The 20,046-nt window shown below is 36.8% G+C and overlaps 1 protein-coding gene across 1 annotated transcript; it reads right to left on the bottom strand.

The window, feature by feature from the left end:
* Positions 1 to 6,396: 6,396 nt before the first annotated feature.
* On the bottom strand, positions 6,397 to 11,991 carry Osi20 (DUF1676 domain-containing protein Osi20). Its single transcript, XM_089646821.1, has 3 exons — positions 11,572 to 11,991; positions 7,614 to 7,799; positions 6,397 to 6,694 (listed from the first exon to the last, which is right to left on the bottom strand). Exons 1-3 carry the CDS (start codon positions 11,972 to 11,974, stop codon positions 6,420 to 6,422), a joined length of 864 nt encoding a protein of 287 aa, XP_089502947.1. The 5' UTR covers positions 11,975 to 11,991; the 3' UTR covers positions 6,397 to 6,419.
* Positions 11,992 to 20,046: the final 8,055 nt, after the last annotated feature.

Consider the following 20,046-nt stretch of genomic DNA (forward strand, 5'->3'; position numbering starts at 1 on the left):
TTCGTTAGATAATAGTTTTTCCCAGGTAACGCTGGGAGGGTTTTTCGAAATTTTAATTTTTCACTTTTTTGGAACACTTTGAAGGGAAAAACGCTATTTTTAGTGAAAAAAATCGGCTAATTTGTTATTGTAAAATAATAATTATTAACAAATTTGAAAAAAACTCGCCAGCGTTACCTCGTAAATTATGTACAGAAATAGTTTTCAAAATTTCAAAAGGATCGGTGCAGTAGTTTTGAAGTTATGACGGTCACCGACTTTGAAAACGTGAGTTGTGGGAAAAACGCTGTAAAGTTTTGAACACTAAAAAATCTGGTATTAAACGTTTATAAGCAAATTTTATCGGCTTACCTCACACTGAATCATCAATGCCAGGTCCATAAAGGATGTTGCTATCATCCATGATGTCTAAAGCACCTTTTTGCTCCTGTCTACGACGAATCCTGCCTTCTTTAGTTTGTCTCTCAGCTTCCTGCTCTGCTCGGCTTATACGTATAGTCGGGTAGGGATTAAAATCCGACAGGTATAAAAATACTCGTAACTTTGTCAATTTTGCTCCAATCAACTTGAAATTTGAACACAATATTCTTAACATATTAAGCATTTATTTAAAAAAAAATTAAAAAATGCAAAAAAAAAAATTTAAAACCCTAGCCCCCCCTTAAAAAGACCTCTTCATATATCTATGAACGGCTGTGGTTGGACTGACTTACGGCGGTGGCGGATGGCTGGCGACGGACGTAGATTTCCTTACGCCCTCACGAAGCTTTGGTAATAGCACGAGTGAGATGGCATGTATCACCTATAATGGTGGAAACAACTGTGCGGTATGGTCCAGCACGCAAGATATATTATTTGTGGCTTGCGTTTCTGTTTTAATCTAGTACTTTAGTTTTACTAGCTAACGTTATGAATGGTTTGGAGTAATGTTTTGAAGTTGTGAATTCTATTGTACCTTTTTTTTAACTCCACACAGGAGGCACTGAGGAAAATAATTTCCTTCAGGGCCTATATCATCTGCTTTGTTGAGGGTCTTTTTGAGGTGAGGAAGGAGTGAACATTAGTCTTGAAGAGATTCATGTTGTAGGAGGGAGGAAACACAGGGGCCGACAAATCGTTCATTGAACTCAAGAACGAGTCGTAGAAACGACCCGTTCGCATGTGACAAATGTCAACTGTGTACATATGTTGGGCGTGCGTTTGACGTACTCGCTGATTATGCACTGACGCCGAAGGGATCAATGACGCTAGTTCCTCGGAGCATCTTCTGTTGTAATACCGGTAGAACAAGGACAGCATACCTACCTGACACCTGTGCTATAAATATTGCAACCAGCCTGTTAAGATAAACCCGATAAGTACCTGAACGGTGCATTTTTAAGGTGGTTAACTTTTTTAAAGTATTTGTTTCCTTTGATCGTGACATGTCTTCCTCGAGTGTCCTCGACTTCCTCTACCATTCATTTACACGTCATACATTCTCCTTACACCCCTTTCGTCGTTCATCACATACGCCACATTTTATCACACTTAAGAATTTGATTCATTGGGCGTCTCTGACTTTTTATAGTATTCACTACTGTCTACCATATTGTTACTATTAAACTACATTATAGCGACATTAGTTCCACTTCGTATCTCATTCCGTAAAGGCCCGAACAAACCGCCGCGATCAAAGCGCGTCCGCGATCCCGTGCACGGTGGCGATCAGATGTTGTGTATGAACTTGTAGCAACGTGTTCACATCGAAGCGTTCTCTGATTGGCCGCGGCGTCCAGTGCAGCGTCTGGACGCGGAGATCGCTCGCGTCCGCGATCAGTTGCTGCTTGCAGGATCTGCACGCTGCACGCAACTTAATTATCTCTGAGTTTGTGGTATTTCTCATGATGTCGGATACAAATACAGATCGAATGATCAACGAAATTAGCAAGCATCGTTTACTTTATGACACTTCACATCCAGAATATAAAAATAATAGAAAGAAGTATCAAGTTTGGAAAGAAATCGGAGAATTATTGGGATTAAGTGGTAAGTTTTAGAAAAAATATATTTATTTTTATAGGACATACATTTTTATGAATTAATATTTTCATTACTACTTCATCATATTACTATCTTCATCATCTCCAATAGCCGCTAGAAGTAATAATTGTTCTTCAGATTCGTCTCCAAACATGATTATGATTATTTAAATGGTTCCCGCTCCGAGCTATACCTACCACACAACCGACACGAACGTACGAGTGCCACGGACGCCAGCTGATCGCTAGTTGATCGCTAGTTTGGTGTGAACGGTTCTGCACGCACACAGGACGCTCACCGTGCACGCCATCGCGGATGCAAAATGATCGCGGCGGTTTGGTCTTGCCTTAAGTCTTTCTTGGGTGCCCCCGACTTCTACCTTTCAAACTACTCTCTAAATGCTTCTGGCAACTAATGAGAGCAAATTTAGAAATTTTAAGGAAAATCGGTCCATTAGTTCTTTAGTCTACAGGGCACATACAGATAGTGATGTAGACCCGGGAATATTCCCCGACCTGAAATAAATTCCCGAAAACGGGGAATTTATTTTATTTTTAGTAAAATGGTTTCTACATTTCTCTTGGATGCTTTATTGAGTGTTAGCATGTAAATTAAGCCTGCAAACATTTGCAGTAAACGAAGCTGCCTCATCTTTACCTCGTGATATGAAGAACAGCCTGTTGGACGATGATGTTTACTGGACAAGAGTGACATCATTAGCTGATGTTCTGCGACCGATTGTTTCCTGGATTACACAGCTAGAGGGAGACGATCCACTAACACACAAAGCATTGTATGCTTTTGAGGATATTGAGAGCAGTCTAAGTAAAACTCTTCCAGCGTCTCTACTGTCACATGCCGAAGAGAAGCAAATACTGGAAAAGGCGGCGCAGCGCAAAGAATTTGCTATTGCTCCAATACATCTGGCTGCTGCCCTACTAGATCCAGGTTCCCAAGGACATCTGCTAAGCCACGCACAGCAACTTGAAGCACTTGAATTCATTGACCAAGTAGCAAGTCATATGGAGACTGTTGATAGTGCAAATGTTCTTGTTGATTTAGCCAATTATAGGGCTAAAGAAGAATCATGGAGCAAGGCATTCATATGGAAGTGTGTCGATAAAATCACGCCAGTGACCTGGTGGAAGGGGATGTGCGGATGATCTGATTTGTCACAGGTTGCCATAAGAATATTGACTGCTCCCATTACTTCAACAGCCACTGAGAGATCTTTTACCACGTTTAGTCGCATTCATACAACACGGAGGAATCGCCTAACAACTCAAGGAGCAGGGAAAATAACATTTGTGGCACAAAATTGGAAACTTCTTTCCTCTGAAGAGGCTCTCAAGTTGCTCCCAAGAAAACCCTTTCTTCCACGGATGAGCAGATTGCTTCGCATCATAACGTTTCAAACCTATCTGGTACTCGCAAACGCAAACATCCAATTGACTGTGCTGAGGAAGAAGAAAACGTAGATAATCCTGAGTCGGCAACAACTTCGTCCGGGTCGGATGAAGAAGAAGAAGAAGAAGAATATGAAGGTGAAAGTGGAAGCGAAGTTGATAGTGTCAGTGTCCAATCGGTATCATCAGATGAACAGTAACGATCTGTGAAGTTGTGTCATTTTTACAGATTTACGATTGATTTTTTATATGTACCGTTTACTAGCATAAAGTGTATATAGGCTACTAATACTGTACAGTATACAATTATATAGAGATACTACTCACTTTAAAATAATTTTGATCGGTGTTTTTTTGTTATTTTTCTCTTGGATCCTATTCCTATATATATGGGAATAGTTTTTATGGATCTATCCTGCTCTATATGTACCATATGTGTGTATATTTTATTTTTTATTTAATAAATATTATTCTTTTTGAGGTATTATGTTGTTAAAATCAAAATTCCCAAAATTCCCCGTCCAGGGGAATATTCCCCAGAAATAAATTCCCGGGAATTTATACATCACTACATACAGACATCGCCTTTTATTTATATAGATTACTTGCTTATACCCGTCTCTTTGCTTGCATCGTATTACGGAGAAATTACTGTATAAAGAATTTTTCCATGAGAATGGAATGATTTTCCGGGATGAAAAGTAGCCTATGTCACTTGCCATTCCGCCAACTTCCCTACGCAAAATATGTCGATCGGTCGTTCCGATGCGAAGTGAAAAATAGGATAAACACTTTTGTATTTATAATATTAGTTAGGATGTGTTTATCTTCTGTATAAGTAAAAATGTTTGTTTGTTCAAAATCTTAAATCTCCGAAAGTTCTTCACAGATATCGCTGAAAATTTCAATGTTTATTCTTAGTGCCGGGAGTGTTTATAGATTTTAATGGTAGAAGTAGTCGGGGACGCCCGAGGAATACTTAACGCAATATCTCTGCACTGGAACGAGATACGAAGTCGATGTAATGTAGTTTTTTAACTAGCTAGAAATACAAAACTATAACGTTTCTATTTAAGGCGATGCCATACGTAGTAATGCAAAATCATGTGTTTTTGGTTTGAAAATTTGGTCGCCTAGAAATGTTTCAGATGCTTTAATTAAATACTGCGAGTAGAATACATCTCGGCCTTTGAAATAATCGAGTATTTTTTAGATAAGTCTTTTTATAAGCTCAGAAAAAAATAATGTATAAGGCCTATGAAAACTGCTTTCAAGTTCAAAATCTCCTACTCACGAACCCATTTTCTGTTATGATTTTATTGTATAATGTGGCAAATTAAGTTGTTTATAAACTGATCGAAAAAAAAATTATATTTATGCCTGAACATCCACAAAATAAAATAAAAGGCACTTTTTGGCCATGTTTTTGTCTTGCATAAATCAAAACAGGTGAATGGTGTTAAGCGGGAATTTAAACCTTATCGCCATCTAAGGGTTGTTATTGATAGCGGCTCAATTTAAAATATTACACGACGTAGTGCATCGCCTTAAAATGATACAACGAGGATAGTTGGTCTAGAGATGTTGGGTACTCCTGTTTGCAATGGTAAGGTTAATTTCTCTTATGTATAAAAACAAAAGTAAAAAAATACAAACTTTCGCGGGTTACTTCCGTCATTATAAATGAAAATTTGGTAAACTTGTCGAATTCCGCTGTATCCAAAGGCTCTTTAAAAAAACATCACTTGATTTTAACTTAAATATCGAATGGAGACAACTCTTTAGGTCGAGGGTTTAAGTAAACCTGTTCAAAATTAGGGGTTACTTTGGGTTATTTTAATAATTTGTGCGTATTTCCTAACCTTCAAACCTAACTTTGATTGAGAAAAAATTGGACTTTAATGCATCTTTTACCATCTCCCACTACATAAATAGTTATTTCTTGTAGTAATTAAGTTGAAACCAGGTAATATTTATGTATTTTTTTGCATATTAAGCGTGCAGCGGAATTCGAGAAGATTAATGAAAAAATTTTGACTGCATACAAAACTCCCGTTGTTTGAAACCGGTGGGACTATGGCATCCCCGTTTGTAGGATGTGGGGCAGACGGAAATGGTTAAGTGGAAGAGAATATTAACAAATACCCGGTTATGATTTAATTACTAAACATAGCCAAAGCATGGTAAAATGAATAATAGGTTGAGTGGAAAAACAATTCATGTAACATTTAAAATAAATAAAATAATTTATTAAATTATATTCTCAACTATACAATAATTCTATCAATTCATTTTGGAAAGAATTTTGCATCAAACACGAAATGCAAAGTTATAAAAAGCAACAAAATCATAATAAGCAACAAAAAATAACAAGAACACAAAACAAAAACAAAAAAACAGAACAAGGCGACATCTAACATTCATAAGAAAAAGTTTATCTACAAAGGTATTTAGAACGAGTAAGCGCGCTAATAAAGTTAAATTATAAATAGGTACTTAATAAGAAGGTTTTTGGTCTGTGTCATTTCAACTTCTCATCTCGATCAATTTGACGCTATGAAGTTTTGTACAGTTTTCATTTGGTTTTAAGCAATGACATTACAAACTTGTCATTGGTTGGGTTATTTCTCATTGAGAAATACACCCTGAGAGGAAAAGGTAGCCATTCTACTTTCTATGACTACATAACAAAGAAGATACAAACTTAAAAAAAACACATTTAGCAAGAATATCGAAGTCGTGCAAGAGATACTGAAATTTAAAGTCGTCAAAAATCACAATAATAGAAGAAAAAAAATAATAAATTAGTATTTTTTCAACATTATGTGAAGTATTATCAAAACTGGGTCGGTTGTGTCGGTAAAGAAGAGTCCTATACGTCAGTTTACATTAAAATATGGCGGTAAAACGGCGGTTTTTCCATCAATTTTTTTTTTTAAATGTCGTTAAAACAGCAGTCTTCTAATCCAAGTTTCAAACCATTTTTGGTATTTAGTACGTGCTGGATCCGCTAGCTGTCGCAATGCTCACGGAAGACGTTGAAGGGCTTGAGTAGCTGGATGATGAGGCGGGTAGGTACGCGTTGTAGGCGGAGTTCTGGGCGGAATCCCAGACGCGGGCGTAGGGCCCGTTGTTGGAGGGTTCCCAGTGGGGGGAGTAGCTGTCTGCGGGGGCGGAAGAGGGTGCCGGGGCGGCCGGGCCGTAGGCGGTGGAGGGTGCAGTCGGGGGTTCAGGGGCGGGGGTCATGGCCATGGCCATTGGCATACCTGGAACGAAACAAATAATACAATTAATTAACAAAAATTTCCAGATTTGATGACAGTGAAAGTCACGATGAAGTGAAATCGACCTACAGCTGTACCGAGGAAGAGATTGAATTGGCCGGCCCTGTGCAGGCGCGATTGGAGCAATCCGCTCCAGGCGCCGTCTTGCCAAGTGGCCAAGGCGCTGATAATACCCAACATATTTTACAGCGCCTGTCGCCGTTTGGCTAAGGGCCGGCCCTGGTTTAATGCTGGATTTTGAACAACAAATCCCCAGCTAAAAGTCTTATGCGTGGACCACGAGACAATTACCGAAAATAAATTAATTTAGAATGATAACTTCGATAATCGTAAACTTTGATTATAGTTAAAAATCGTAAACGTTGATAATCGTAATCGATGATAATAGTTATCGATCATAATCATTGATAATCATAAATATTGATAATCACACATACCTACTAATTCGGTTGTCTATGATGATGTGCGTTAGTTATTCCTGAGTGACATTTTCACGTTCAATGAACTCAAATTGGATTTGAATTTAAGTGTCGTTTTCAAACAAGAAACTGATTGTGTAAAGAATAATCCACACAAGCAATTAAGTACGTATTCTAGATACCTAGCTGTGATATAATATTTGAACAGAAAATTATTTGAATAGGTTTTCTAAAATTGGAAAATGGAATTATAATATCGTTGATAAGCTTAATCTGTGTCAATCGTTCACCAGCTAAATCAATAATAATCGTTGATATGCTTGATCTTTGATAATCTTAATCGTTCATAATCTTAATCGTTGACAAGCTAAATCATTTATAATCGTTATAATCAATCGTCGATAAGCTTAATCGTGATCGTTGATAATCTAAATCGTTAATAATCGCAATCACTGTAAATTGTATAACTTTGTGAATCTTACCTCCTTTCTTGAGGAGCTGAGCGACCAGGAATCCAACGACGAGCAGGATGGCGACCTTGCTAAGGATGAGTGCCTTCATGGCCTTGAGACCGATCAGCGCCACGAAGATGGGCATCAGCAGTTTCATCTTCAGCTTCAGGAGCAGCAGGACTGGCAGCAGCAACTTCTTCTTCAGCAAGCCGCGGCCTGAAAACACCACACGTTATAGTCGACGAGTCTAAAACAAACCTTTGCTATCGGATCATAAAAAAATATCTCCGCCCTGCAAACTCAATTGCAGGTAAATATTTTTTCGTTCAATATTGACGAGAAAGTTGCATTGAAAATCGAGAAATTATTAAAAAATAATATGTCAGTTTTGGTAGCTAGTAGGTGACCAACAGAGATGCACATATAATTACGAGTATATGTAACAGGGCGAGAAGGATATAGATTTGGTCAATAATATTGTCTTAATATCGGAAGCCGAGACAAATGACAATCTTGCCCTACAATATGGAAATCTTGACGCTACACCTTGCCGGCAAGAAATCGCCGTAAAAAGTTGCTAATTAGCAATAAAGTTGATAATAAATACAAGATTTAAAGTGTATATCTATAATGCTTGGTTTCTATGACATGCAGAATAATGACTTTAGTTTTAGGTCACGGCTGTGTAAGGGTGTGAATAGGCAATTTTTCATGAAAATCAGCTTCAATCGACATAAACCGAATGCTGCAAGACGTGTGAAAATTCAGTGTGAAACTTTTTTGCGCAGGGTCCTACAGCATTTGTTTTATGTCGATTGCTTACCGACCTGTTGGACGACAGGCTTAGAGTTGTTACTCTCAGTATTATTCCAGTGAAAAGCGAGAATTCAAAATTGAAACGTTGCCAGAAATGAGTTTGTCCGTGTTTGATTACCAGGTCTTAATAGACAGGTACTTCTCAGCATTCCTCATACCCACCTTCTTGCACTCTCCACTCCCTTTAGCCTCCCACATACCGCGATTGGGGATGCAATAGTCCTATCGGTTCCGGTCACTTGCGACACAAACTTGTCCGGTTTTTTTTTTAATAAAACGTCAACTTTTATTTCTTCTAACTGTCCAAGATATTTTGAGGATGCTTTTAAAAATCTACGATTTAAAAATCGTTTATCTTCAGTGTTAAGGCGATGCACTACGTCGTGTAATATTTTAAATTGAGCCGCTATCAATAACAACCCTTACGTAGATGGCGATATGGTTAAAATTCCCGCTTAACACCATCCGCCTGTTTTGATTTATTCAAGAAAAAAACATGGCCACAAAGTGCCTTTTATTTTATTTTGTGGATGTTCAGACATAAATATTTAATTTTTTTCCAATCATTTTATAAATAACTTAATTTGCTACATTATACAATAAAATTATAACCGAAAATGGGTTCGTAAGTAGGAGATTTTGAACTTTAAAGCAGTTTTCATAGGCCTTATACATTATTTTTTTCTGGGCTTATAAAAAGATTTATCTAGAAAATACTCGATCATTTCAAAGGCCAAGATGTATTCTACTCGCAGTATTTAATTAAAGCATCTGAAACATTTCTAGGCGACCAAATTTTCAAACCAAAAACACATGATTTTGCATTACTACGTATGGCATTGCCTTAATGCTAGGTTTAGTGCCCAAGTTTCCATGGCTTATGCAAAAGGATTGAAAAAATCACATCAACAAATCATTCTTAAATTTACACGATTACAGAAAGAGTACAGTAAAATCATTTGGAAAAGATTCTTTCTTGTGTAGTGGTTTATTATATCATAAGACTGCTACATGATTGCGGGTGGGTGTTTCAAACTAATTCGAACCAATTTGAACCACTATTGGCTTGCACAGATAAATTCAAATGAATCCCCTTTGGCAAGTGATTTGCCCATAAGTATATATCTACTTTAAAATGAAAAGGGACATTTTGTGAACGATTACAAGGAGAGTGTGTTATAATGGGAATTACACGTAATTACATAATCAAACATAAACAAAATTTGAGACACAAATAAAATTTGTTTTAGTAAATCCATAAAATAAATATTACGCATAAACTTTGAGAATATGAAAAAAATATTGTGTTTAAGTTTTTTTTAAATGTTTGTAGGAATTCTTAAAAGCAGAATACGTTTGTGTCAAAGCAATTTAAATGTGAGCTATGTCACCATGGAAATTGCCAAACTTTTCAATGAGAAAAAAATACTTAAAAAGGTGAAAAAATATCATTATATTATATTATAATTTGACAAAAAACCTAAGGTATTCTCGAAATAAGCAGGCAAATTTAAATTTGTCGGCCCAAAATATCAGCGAGAAGAACCTACAAACAATACACAAAGGAATGTCACAGGTATTTTCTTTTGATTTTGTATTCACCTTAAGCGTCCATTCATATGAACTACGCATGTTAAAATTAAAAGAAAGTTTACCATAGAGCTTTTATCAGTTAAGAAACTAAATTATTTATTCGAGGCATGATCAGTAGAGTGAAATGATCCATGATTAATGCAAGGTGTATAAATTTTTAAACATTAAAGCGATAATGGCAAGTTAATTACGTTGACATTGTTCGGGTGTTGGCTTCTATGTTGCAGGTGACATAGAAAATATATTAAACATTTATTACATCCGTTTATAGAACGGATACTGAACGGTAAATAGTAAGTGCAGAAAAATATGTGGAAAAGAAAGTTACCCTAGAATTTGCCCTAGTTTTCCCTAATAGTTACCCTAATTTACTCTGGTACTTGCCCTAATGGTTCCTTCCACTTGCTGTTCTATCGAAATTAGCATTTCTAAGGCGTAGGTACTTGGAAGAGGGTTCGAAAATATGGTTAAAGAAAAATTAGGATTAATAATTTGAGGGTCGTAAGTCTAAGGATGGTTTGTTTCAGAGAATTTGAACAATTATCAAATTTCATAGTTAATTTTTAAGGACTGTGAAAGTTCTATTCAAGTTATATTTTTATTTTAGTTCTGTAAAACAACTGTCCCATGTTGATTTAATAATAAAACTTCAATAGGATTTTCACATAACTTGAAAATTAACTTTGAAATTTGATGAATTGTTCAAATTTTATGAAACAACCCGTCCTAAGGGAATCCGATTTTCTGGTATTTAGTGAAGTACTTAATCAACGATTTTTGAGTTATACAAGTTAAAACAGTTCGTAAAACAATGGATTTATTGCCAGCAATAAATATTAAGGCTACCCACCTACCTCACAAGTAAAAAAAACGTCCCAATGTTTTTGGGTGATTGCTGATTGCAACACTAGATTTAAAAAAAAATTTAACATTGCATTCTTAAATAATTGTGTAACAGTTTCAAAGTATGCATTTTTCTAAAAGAACGTGATTTAATGATAAAAATATTTACATTGTAAAAGTAATCGATTTGGTGACGAAAGTTGAATCCAAAGGTTGAGGAGTTGAATTCATTAGAACTGCAGATTTAATTATCATATTTCTTAAATGTCATTAAAAGTGAAAGAAAAATCGTTTTCCTGGCACCAATTGAAGGGTTCAAGGCATGACACTGTGTGTTTTGAAATGTGTCTATATTTTTCCCAACGACAGCTAAGAATTTATTTGTTATTGCAAAGTAGGTAGGCAACAATATGTGCTATATTAATTTTGAATTGATCAAGAAAAGGTATCGTATAGCTGTCGATAGTTAAATAATACTGATGAAAAATTACATAATGATCTCGATGTTGTTTTTTTTAGACATCTATATATCATTTCGATTAAATTGACATGTTACGGAGTTTTGAAAAATATTCTATCAAATTTGTTGAGCTATCACTAAATTGGACGGGAATCAAACCCGCAACCTCCAGAATCAACATCAAGGGATCACGACAACACAAAGGTCATGAGAGACGTTTGTAGCAGAAGTCAAAGTGTATTAGTGATCATATTAATAATGAATAAACTCTCAAACCTGAATTGGTTCCAGCGTCGGTCTCATCATCATCGAAGTTGACGTCGAGTCCCTTATCAGCCCTGTAGCTTACTTCAGCTCCCTGGAAGATGAACTCTGGCAGCCTCATCTTGAACTCATTCCTGTTGAGCACTCTTCCGACCCTATCGAAGATAACCTTATCGATGTTTTCACTGGAGAAAGCACGGGCGCTCTGCTCGCTGTAGCCGAGAACGGTGTCCAGATAAGTGAGAACTTTGACCTTCAGGCACTCAGTAGCGGAAGGAGCACCAAAGCACTCATCAATGATGGATGAGAGGAGCTCATCACCGCTACCGATCCTTGGAGCTCCGATCTCACTGTCCAGAGATCTGGCATTGCAAGCCGCCAGCGCGAGAACAACGAAGCAGATGAAACCCTTCATCTCGATTGATATTTGATTGATTGATTGATTGGACTAGGCTTTGATTGTTTGATGCGCTGTCTTCCACTGGTGATGAGTGTGTGTCATTCCGGATAAGTGGGCTTGGTTTATATATGCGTCGATTAATAGTAGCGGGGACGAATATTCAGTTATGCCTGCTGAATATTGATTGGTTGGTGTGTGTTGGATTATTGGTCCGCACGTGCGAGCGGTGAATTTGGTAGTGCGGCTCCTAAAACAAGCATTATGCTTTATACAGGCGGTGGAAGGAATTGGACCAGTGGTCACGGGGTAGATGGTCGATGGTTCCGGTAGACTTGAAGTATTGGAGATTCATGCAAATATTTCTAGTTACTCCGCACTTTCTGCAGTCATGGCACTAGTGCATTGGGACTTATCCCCAATTGCGGTATATTGTGATATAGGGAAGAACTGGGGAAGAGAAAGGTGAGAAGTGTACCGATTTGTCATGTGATAGTGTGATATTATTTATCAAATCAAATGGAGAAATCGAATATCTACACTATAGACAACAGACTATATTGTTTTCTTATAATTATTTTTGCGTTTGGAAACTGGTAGGTGTTGAAAACCTCTAAAATTTAAGGGAAAATATGTTAATAATTTTGATTATATTTTATAACTAGCCTTCCATGTGGTGTGCGAACCCATGCTAATAGGATTGACACACTCAATCAGTAATAAAAAGTAAGGCGTAAAGGTAAGGCGCATCAGGTTATCAAGCACGGTCTTGTCGATGAAGGATTTATCGATAATATCGATAAATTATCATCGTTCCCGAGCACGACTGCAGATCGCTAACAAACAAACAACAGTATGCGTCGAATGAATTAAGACCACTTAGTCGCTGTGAAGTGTTGTTTGTTAGTGACCTGCAGTCAAGATTTTGTAAACTCGCGCATTTTGTTAATATCCTTCAAGGGAAAAATATTATTTCAGACGGAAATCTTAATTTGATTGATTTTAACCACATTCATTACTCTTCGCGTTATCTCTAAATAGTATAAAAAACAGTGTTGCTCTTCCGCGTCTGTCTGTTTGTGCGCTTAGTTCTTCTAAACTAACCAAGGGATTTTGATAGGGTTTTCACTATCATTTAGAAATTTTCTCTCGGAAGGTTTATATATCCTCAGCACAGGTAAGCCACCCAGTGAGGCCAACATTAATAAATTTTAAATGTAAGAAATATAAGATATTGTACCAAAGTTAAAATAAAAAAAAAAACATTTAATACATGCATATTATATTTGTATAAAGTAGAAAAAAATCGATGTTTTGTAATAAAGTCGTAAAAAAATATTTTTAGACACTTACATTGCGCTGGCTAAACCTTACGAGATACATCAAAATAATGTACTACGGAATTGTATATCTTAAAAAGACCTACAAAAAATTAAAAATGTTATATGTCTATCTCTTAAAGATAACCCCCAGTAACGCCAGGTACACGTCAGCTAGTACAGTTATATTCATAGACATATGAATATTAGTAGACCTGCCCTAAGTGATTAAAAGCGTATTATTATTAAGCGCCCACTCCCCATACCGGTTCCATTGGAGCCGGCTGTGCTCGCGTATGGCCTCAAGTGAATTTAGAAAACGTGACGTCATCATTCTTGTGCGAACTATGGTCGAGGCATCATCGGTTCATTTTACGAAATAACACTGCAAAATGTTGACTTGTGATATGAAAACTTGTAAAAATAGATGTGAAAAAGAGAATAAACCCAATTGTCGTATTACATTCCATAAGTAAGCATTATTTTACTTTATTTTAAGCTTATTCACACCGTATTATATGGATCAGTTTTAGAAACATATACTATCACATCACAATGTAGCGATTCTCAAGTGTGCTCATCGTTGTTTACTGGGGTAAGTAAATTATGAAACATTTGTAAAAGTGTCTTAACTAAATACTCTGAAACTAACTACGACTCTGCAAACAGAAGAAATTTACTTTGCCGAATTTGGACTTCGCAAATTAGTTCATAACGTGGCGAGTAATTTGCGCTCCCATGTAAAAATGTCTATTCATTCAAAAGCAGATTTTACTTTTAAGAACTAAATGGTGATATTATAATGCGAGATGCCTATTTACTGTCAGATTGATTTATTGACGAATCACAGTCAGCTTAACCCCCTTCGTTCTTCAACAGTTGATTTTACCCCTGGCCATTATCTTCTCGTCTATTAATTCCTATGTCTGTGGTTATATTATTGTTTTATGTATCTACTCAGACGACTGAGAGCAGGACAATTATAGTAGTTAATCTGTGTAAAATCTTACTCTCTTAGCTCCCTTAAAAAACGTAATCAACCCTTTTCTATTGATAAGTATTGCATGTGTTTTCTAGGATGATTAACTTCCGTTCGACACGCTGCAAACCCCGCGCAAACGCACATATAATTGGTTTAAAATTTAGATCGCCATTATTATGTATTATATTAAATTATAGACGCTTTAATTAAATACTGCGAGCAGAACACAGCTTAGCCTTTGCTAATATCGAGCTATAAAATAAAATAAAATGTTCATTTTGGCGATGTTTGTTTTTTGTGTAAATCAAAACAGGCATCTGGTGTTAAGCCCCCGCATATCCAATTTCTACCGATGTATAACAATTTTCTCGAACTCTTTAAGTTTTTAAGTTCCAACAAAATATTTGTTATTTTTGAAGATGTTCAAATATTTTTTTTTTCTATTTATGTATACTATATACATTTGTTATGTCGAAACGTTAATTATATGAAATCCCATTGATAGAAAAAATCGCAAAGTAAGCTCCGAAAATTATTAAAAACGCGTTTTGTTCTGTTATGAGGAAGCTACAAGCCAAAAATGTGTATATTCTTGGTATACCTTATATTGTAGGTAATAGGCATTAAAATTGCTTGACTAACGGAGTCTACAAACGTTCGATTTCAAGCACAAAACTGGTTTTTATTTATTTCGTAAATAATTTTATAAAAAAGGAAAAAAGTTGATCAAGTGAAACTGTCACAGACAATCTTAGCTATAATATTGTATTTTTAAAAAGTTGTTTCCTTTACGTGTTCATACATTTCTATTGAAAAAAAATGTTGTAGTTGCATTTATATTTTCTATTGTGTAATTTTTTATTTATTTGTATTCTACTCAAGCGAAACGATAGGAAAACCTTCAACTTATCTAAAGCATATTTTTTGGTATTCATAATGAACACCAATTCGTTATAAAGATTAATCAAAATAGTGATTTAGCACTAAGCTTCACCTTAATATGTTATATTTATTTATTTATTGGATGATTTGTATAGCGCCGTTTTTGTGAGATATCACCTAAGGGGCGCTTTACAGTTAATGCAGGTATTACAAAAAAATATAAATATTGCAAAAATAAATTGAAATTAAGTTAAATAAAATGAAGTACAGAAACAGGTGACACGAAGATGGAGAATCCGCAGGAAGAATCCTAGGTAGTGAGGAAACTGGACCAGCTGCTGCAGCGTGAGAGTCCACCAACAGTGCCAGCACGTGGTTCGTCATTGTGATGTTTTGAATATCCACAAAAATAAACGATAAATAATAAACGAACGTGCTCAAAAAATTTTTTTTGTTTAGACAACGACGGAAGATTTATTGACAGACAGGCCTGGAGTAAACAGATTCCCACGGGAAAGGAGAGACCGGAGGGACAGTCGAGTTTTGAACTTGGGTGCATTGACAGCCCCGAGAAAGGGATACAAATCAGAAGTGTTGTTTGAAATTGCAGTTAATTATTGAATTCAAATGGTATTAGAGAATATTGCGGAATATTGAATTAAAGTGAAAGATTATTGATCCGGTGTTTGTGTGAAGTGAAAGTGGTTCGACTCAGTGAGAGAACAATTAATAATAATGACAATAATAATAATTGGATAATTTGTAGAGCGCCGTTTTGTAAAAACCCACTTCAGGGGCGCCAGGTGTTGTGCAATCGCGATTGTGTTATAAAGTTGTGTTGATTTAAATGTGTAGTTCAAACTAAATTACTTGTCTTAAAAACATGAAAATAATAATAATAATGATTTCGTTTTTAAAACAGAGTGACCGTATATAAAGGCAGCAAGTTTTTAATCGGGCTAAGTTATTGATTTGGCGAGATGGCATTCTATCCACGGAGACCGAAAACCAGAGAATCAAATAGATTATTAACTGTGGGTTCGAATCCTAACAGATTAGGGAGGTACAATTTTATTTACAGGAATATTTAATTACCCTTTTATAAGCGTAGGGAGGAGGTCGAAAATTAAAGTGATTTAGCTATATAGTGTAACCAGGTAAGCTTCACGCTGAGAATGAGAGGTGACTAACTGGGTGAGTTTTTTATATTATTTATTAAATTTCAGAGGACCTTTTTAAAAGACGGATACAACCGAGGTACAGGAACTAAGTTTACGACACCTGCCGCCCAAATAATGTTATCATTAACAGGGATGTGCTAGGCGAACCGTCAATCAGCTGTGAGCGAGAGACGAGTCAACGACCTTTTCATATATAGGACAAGACGCAGGTACAGTCAGTCAAAGGGGGAAGTTTTGCTAGCGTATGCCGTCCCGAATTGAAAGCGATCGGATGCAACCAGACGGAACAAAATGAAAACTTTTCTTCTGTTATTTGACTTTCTAATTTAATACTTTTCATCTATTGTTTGACTTTCTAAGTTACGAATTGGGATGCACAAAAACAAATCTAAAGTCGAAAGAGGGAGATGGTAATCTCCGAAATAAAACTACCAACCGAACAACTTTTCTCAACAGGTACCTTTCGAGAGGTAGGCAGCCTCTTTAAATTAAATGCAAAAATCAAACCAATTATCCGTTTATACCTACCTGAGAGGATAGGTATTCAGTAGGAGTTACCCATAACTAATACACGAGGATGCTAGTAACCTCATAAAATAATTACTAGAACCGAATATTAAAATACAGACAGTCCTCATCCTAAATTTGGCATTTCGAGTAGACCTTACATATATCTCACATGATAATTGGCTGAATGGGTAGGCACACAACCTATCGTTAAAAAGCAGGCTAAATGTCGACAAGATCGTCGTGTGTTATCTATGTATTGACCTAGAAAGGGATGTAAATCCCCGACGGCGTGGGAGTTACAACGTTTTCTAGAGGTGGCACGTAACTTAGGACCTTGCGTGTCACATTTTCGCGACTAGATTCGTGACAAGGGATGTCATGGTTTTCCCCTTCTACACTCAGTAAAGTAGATTTTCCTGGAGGTGTTTGAGATTGGGGCAATTCTGAAATTGGTGATGAGACCTGGTTTTCTTTATTCTGGCGTGAAGGTTGCCGATTTGGAACAAGGGGAGACCCGGCCGGTTGTGATATCCAGACACGCAGATATCGATCGCCTTGCTCAAATTATCATCCATCAGTTTTGTTTGGTAAGAGGAGGAGTCAATCTTAGCTTGAAAAAAAATCATTTCCTTTCCTCTCCTTCCCCTCCTAAAATATATACATGGATGGCGCCGACAACTAACACCATAAATTTATCGTATGTATGTCACATATATAAAATCTAACACTTTATTATATTCACATTACCCTACGATAGGTAGAATCGAGTAGCTAGAGGGGGGGGGGGGAGCAGGCGACTTAGAAGATAAGGTTTATGAAATGGTTTTAAAACACAGCGGTAATGGATTCAACTCACTCTATCTCAAAAGAACCAAGGGATACCACACATACATAAATAACTAGGTTTCTAAACCGAGAAACAAAAACCCAACACAACGTTCGGTGAAGCCTTTTTGTACTGAACCGTCACGTGAAATGAGTACGTTCAAGGTCGTACGTCACGTAGACAAACTAGGATGTACACACTTGAAGGGGTGTGTAATAAAGAAAAGACGGCAGGGAGGACCTTCCTACCCCGGATATATATATAACCAAAGCCTTATGGAAAAGTTACCTACGGGACTTAAGGAAAATTTATCGTAGAAAGAAGAGAAGGAAAAGTTTGAAGTAGAAAGGGCAGATCATTACATCATCCGTCCAGGTATGTGTCTGCTGCTAATAAAGCGCTGTCACAGTATCCTCACATAGATAACAGACCTTGGCAGCACCGCTGTGACGTTCAACGAATATAGAAGATGGAGACTCTGCAGCAAGAATCCTAGGTGGTGAGGAAACTGGACCAGCTGCTGCAGCGTGAGAGTCCACCAACAGTGCCAGCACGAGGTTCGTCATCCATCCAGGTATGTGTCTGCTGCTAAAAGCGCTGTCACAGTATCCTCACATTGATAAGATAAGATGATAGGATGTTTCTCTACCACTTATCTTCATTTCTAGGCTTCTTTAAACCTATTTTTTCGGGAAAAGAATCAGAGCTATCAGACGCAGTGGACGCCATTTTGTATTTGGTATAGTAGTAAGTTAATCTAGGATTTCAACCCAATTGACGTTTTATATGCAAAAACGACTCTCCAAGTAGGACAAAATAAAATTCTTATAGCACAATCTGTAGACAACAGACCGAACTGATTTTAATACAGTGGGTAAAGAAGGAATCGATCGTTCAAATAAAACGTTTTACCAAAAACGACCTCCTGTCCCTGAGGTCGTTTTTGCATACAGGTACTCAATTTTGAAATAAATTTTTTTTAATATATTCGGTCGCATCTTGGAATTAAACCTAGGACATCAGTCTTTCCGGGATTTCGCTCTACCACTGAGCTAATCCGACCCTTCGGTCATATTTAACTGTATCATACTTCGACTAAGAACTACCAAAATTATCTTCATTCTCTTAAACCAAAGTTTTTTTGTATTTTAAGTTTATTCCTATGTTGACAAATTAAGTATAAAATGTGCCATTTTTGCCGTCAAAATGACATGATCGGTTTAATTCGTGAATTCGGCGTAGATGACGTCACGCCGGGCGACGTTAGTGAGTCATCCCTACCAGACATTGGCGGTTGCTATGTCACAATAGCCAGTTAGAATCGTTTCGGAAATTTAGATCGTTTTTGAAATCAATAATTATGAATGAAAATATTAAAATATCTTAGTGCGATAATCGTAATCTTTTTAACGGTATTCATAGTTTGTGAAAATAAAACATTCCCTGATTCAATTTAAAATTTTACACACAATTTACTAGCATTTAAAATATTTTAAACTATTTTTTTTTATTGTCAGGTTGGGACCTAATTCATTTTAACCACTGCGCTTCATTTAAGCTTTCCGTCTCACCGGTCTAACACGGTCGATCGATGAAGGTTTTTCGACAATGTCGGTAACTTGTCATGGTTCCATAGCATGACTGCAGATCGCCAACGACCAAACAACATTTCACAATTTATTATTTTTTTTATTTATTAATTTAAAAAAACATGACATATTACATCGGCACCGGTGCGTAGTCGGGATACACGCCAAACGCGCGCCCAACATTTATACAGAGTTGACACTTGTCACATGAGAACGGGTCGCTTATACGATTCGTTCTTAAGTTCAACAGCTCGGCTGTGGAACGAACTGCCGGCCTCTGTGTTTCCTCCCTCCTACAACATGGGACTCTTCAAGACCCATGTTCACTCCTTCCTCTCCACAAAAAGACCCTCCACACAGCATCCCCAAAGATGACATAGGCCCTGAGGTAAATTATTTTCTTCAGGGCCTCCTGTGTGGAGTAAATATAAAAATAAAAAAAAACATATTACAGAGATCTTTGGCTGTCCAACTAGGAGATTACCATTTACCCCAATGACCAGGTGTTTTCAATATATTCGACGTAAGCTGTTCATAATACGTTAGCAATCTGCAGTCATGCTCGTTTTAACCACTGCGCTTCATTTAACCATTCCGTCTCACCGCACCGGTCTAACGCGGTCGATCGATAAAGGTTTATCGACAATGTCGGTAAATTGTCATCGTTCCAGAGCATGGCTGCAGATCGCCAACGAACAAATAACAGTTCACAATGACCAAGTGTTTTCAATATATTCGACGTAAGCTGTTCATAATACGTTAGCGATCTGCAGTCATGCTCGGGATCTGTGACAAGATATC

Source organism: Hesperophylax consimilis, chromosome 25 (genome assembly GCF_061612785.1).
Source record: "Hesperophylax consimilis isolate HC1 chromosome 25, BYU_Hcon_1.0, whole genome shotgun sequence".
In the NCBI taxonomy this organism is placed as follows: domain Eukaryota; kingdom Metazoa; phylum Arthropoda; class Insecta; order Trichoptera; family Limnephilidae; genus Hesperophylax; species Hesperophylax consimilis.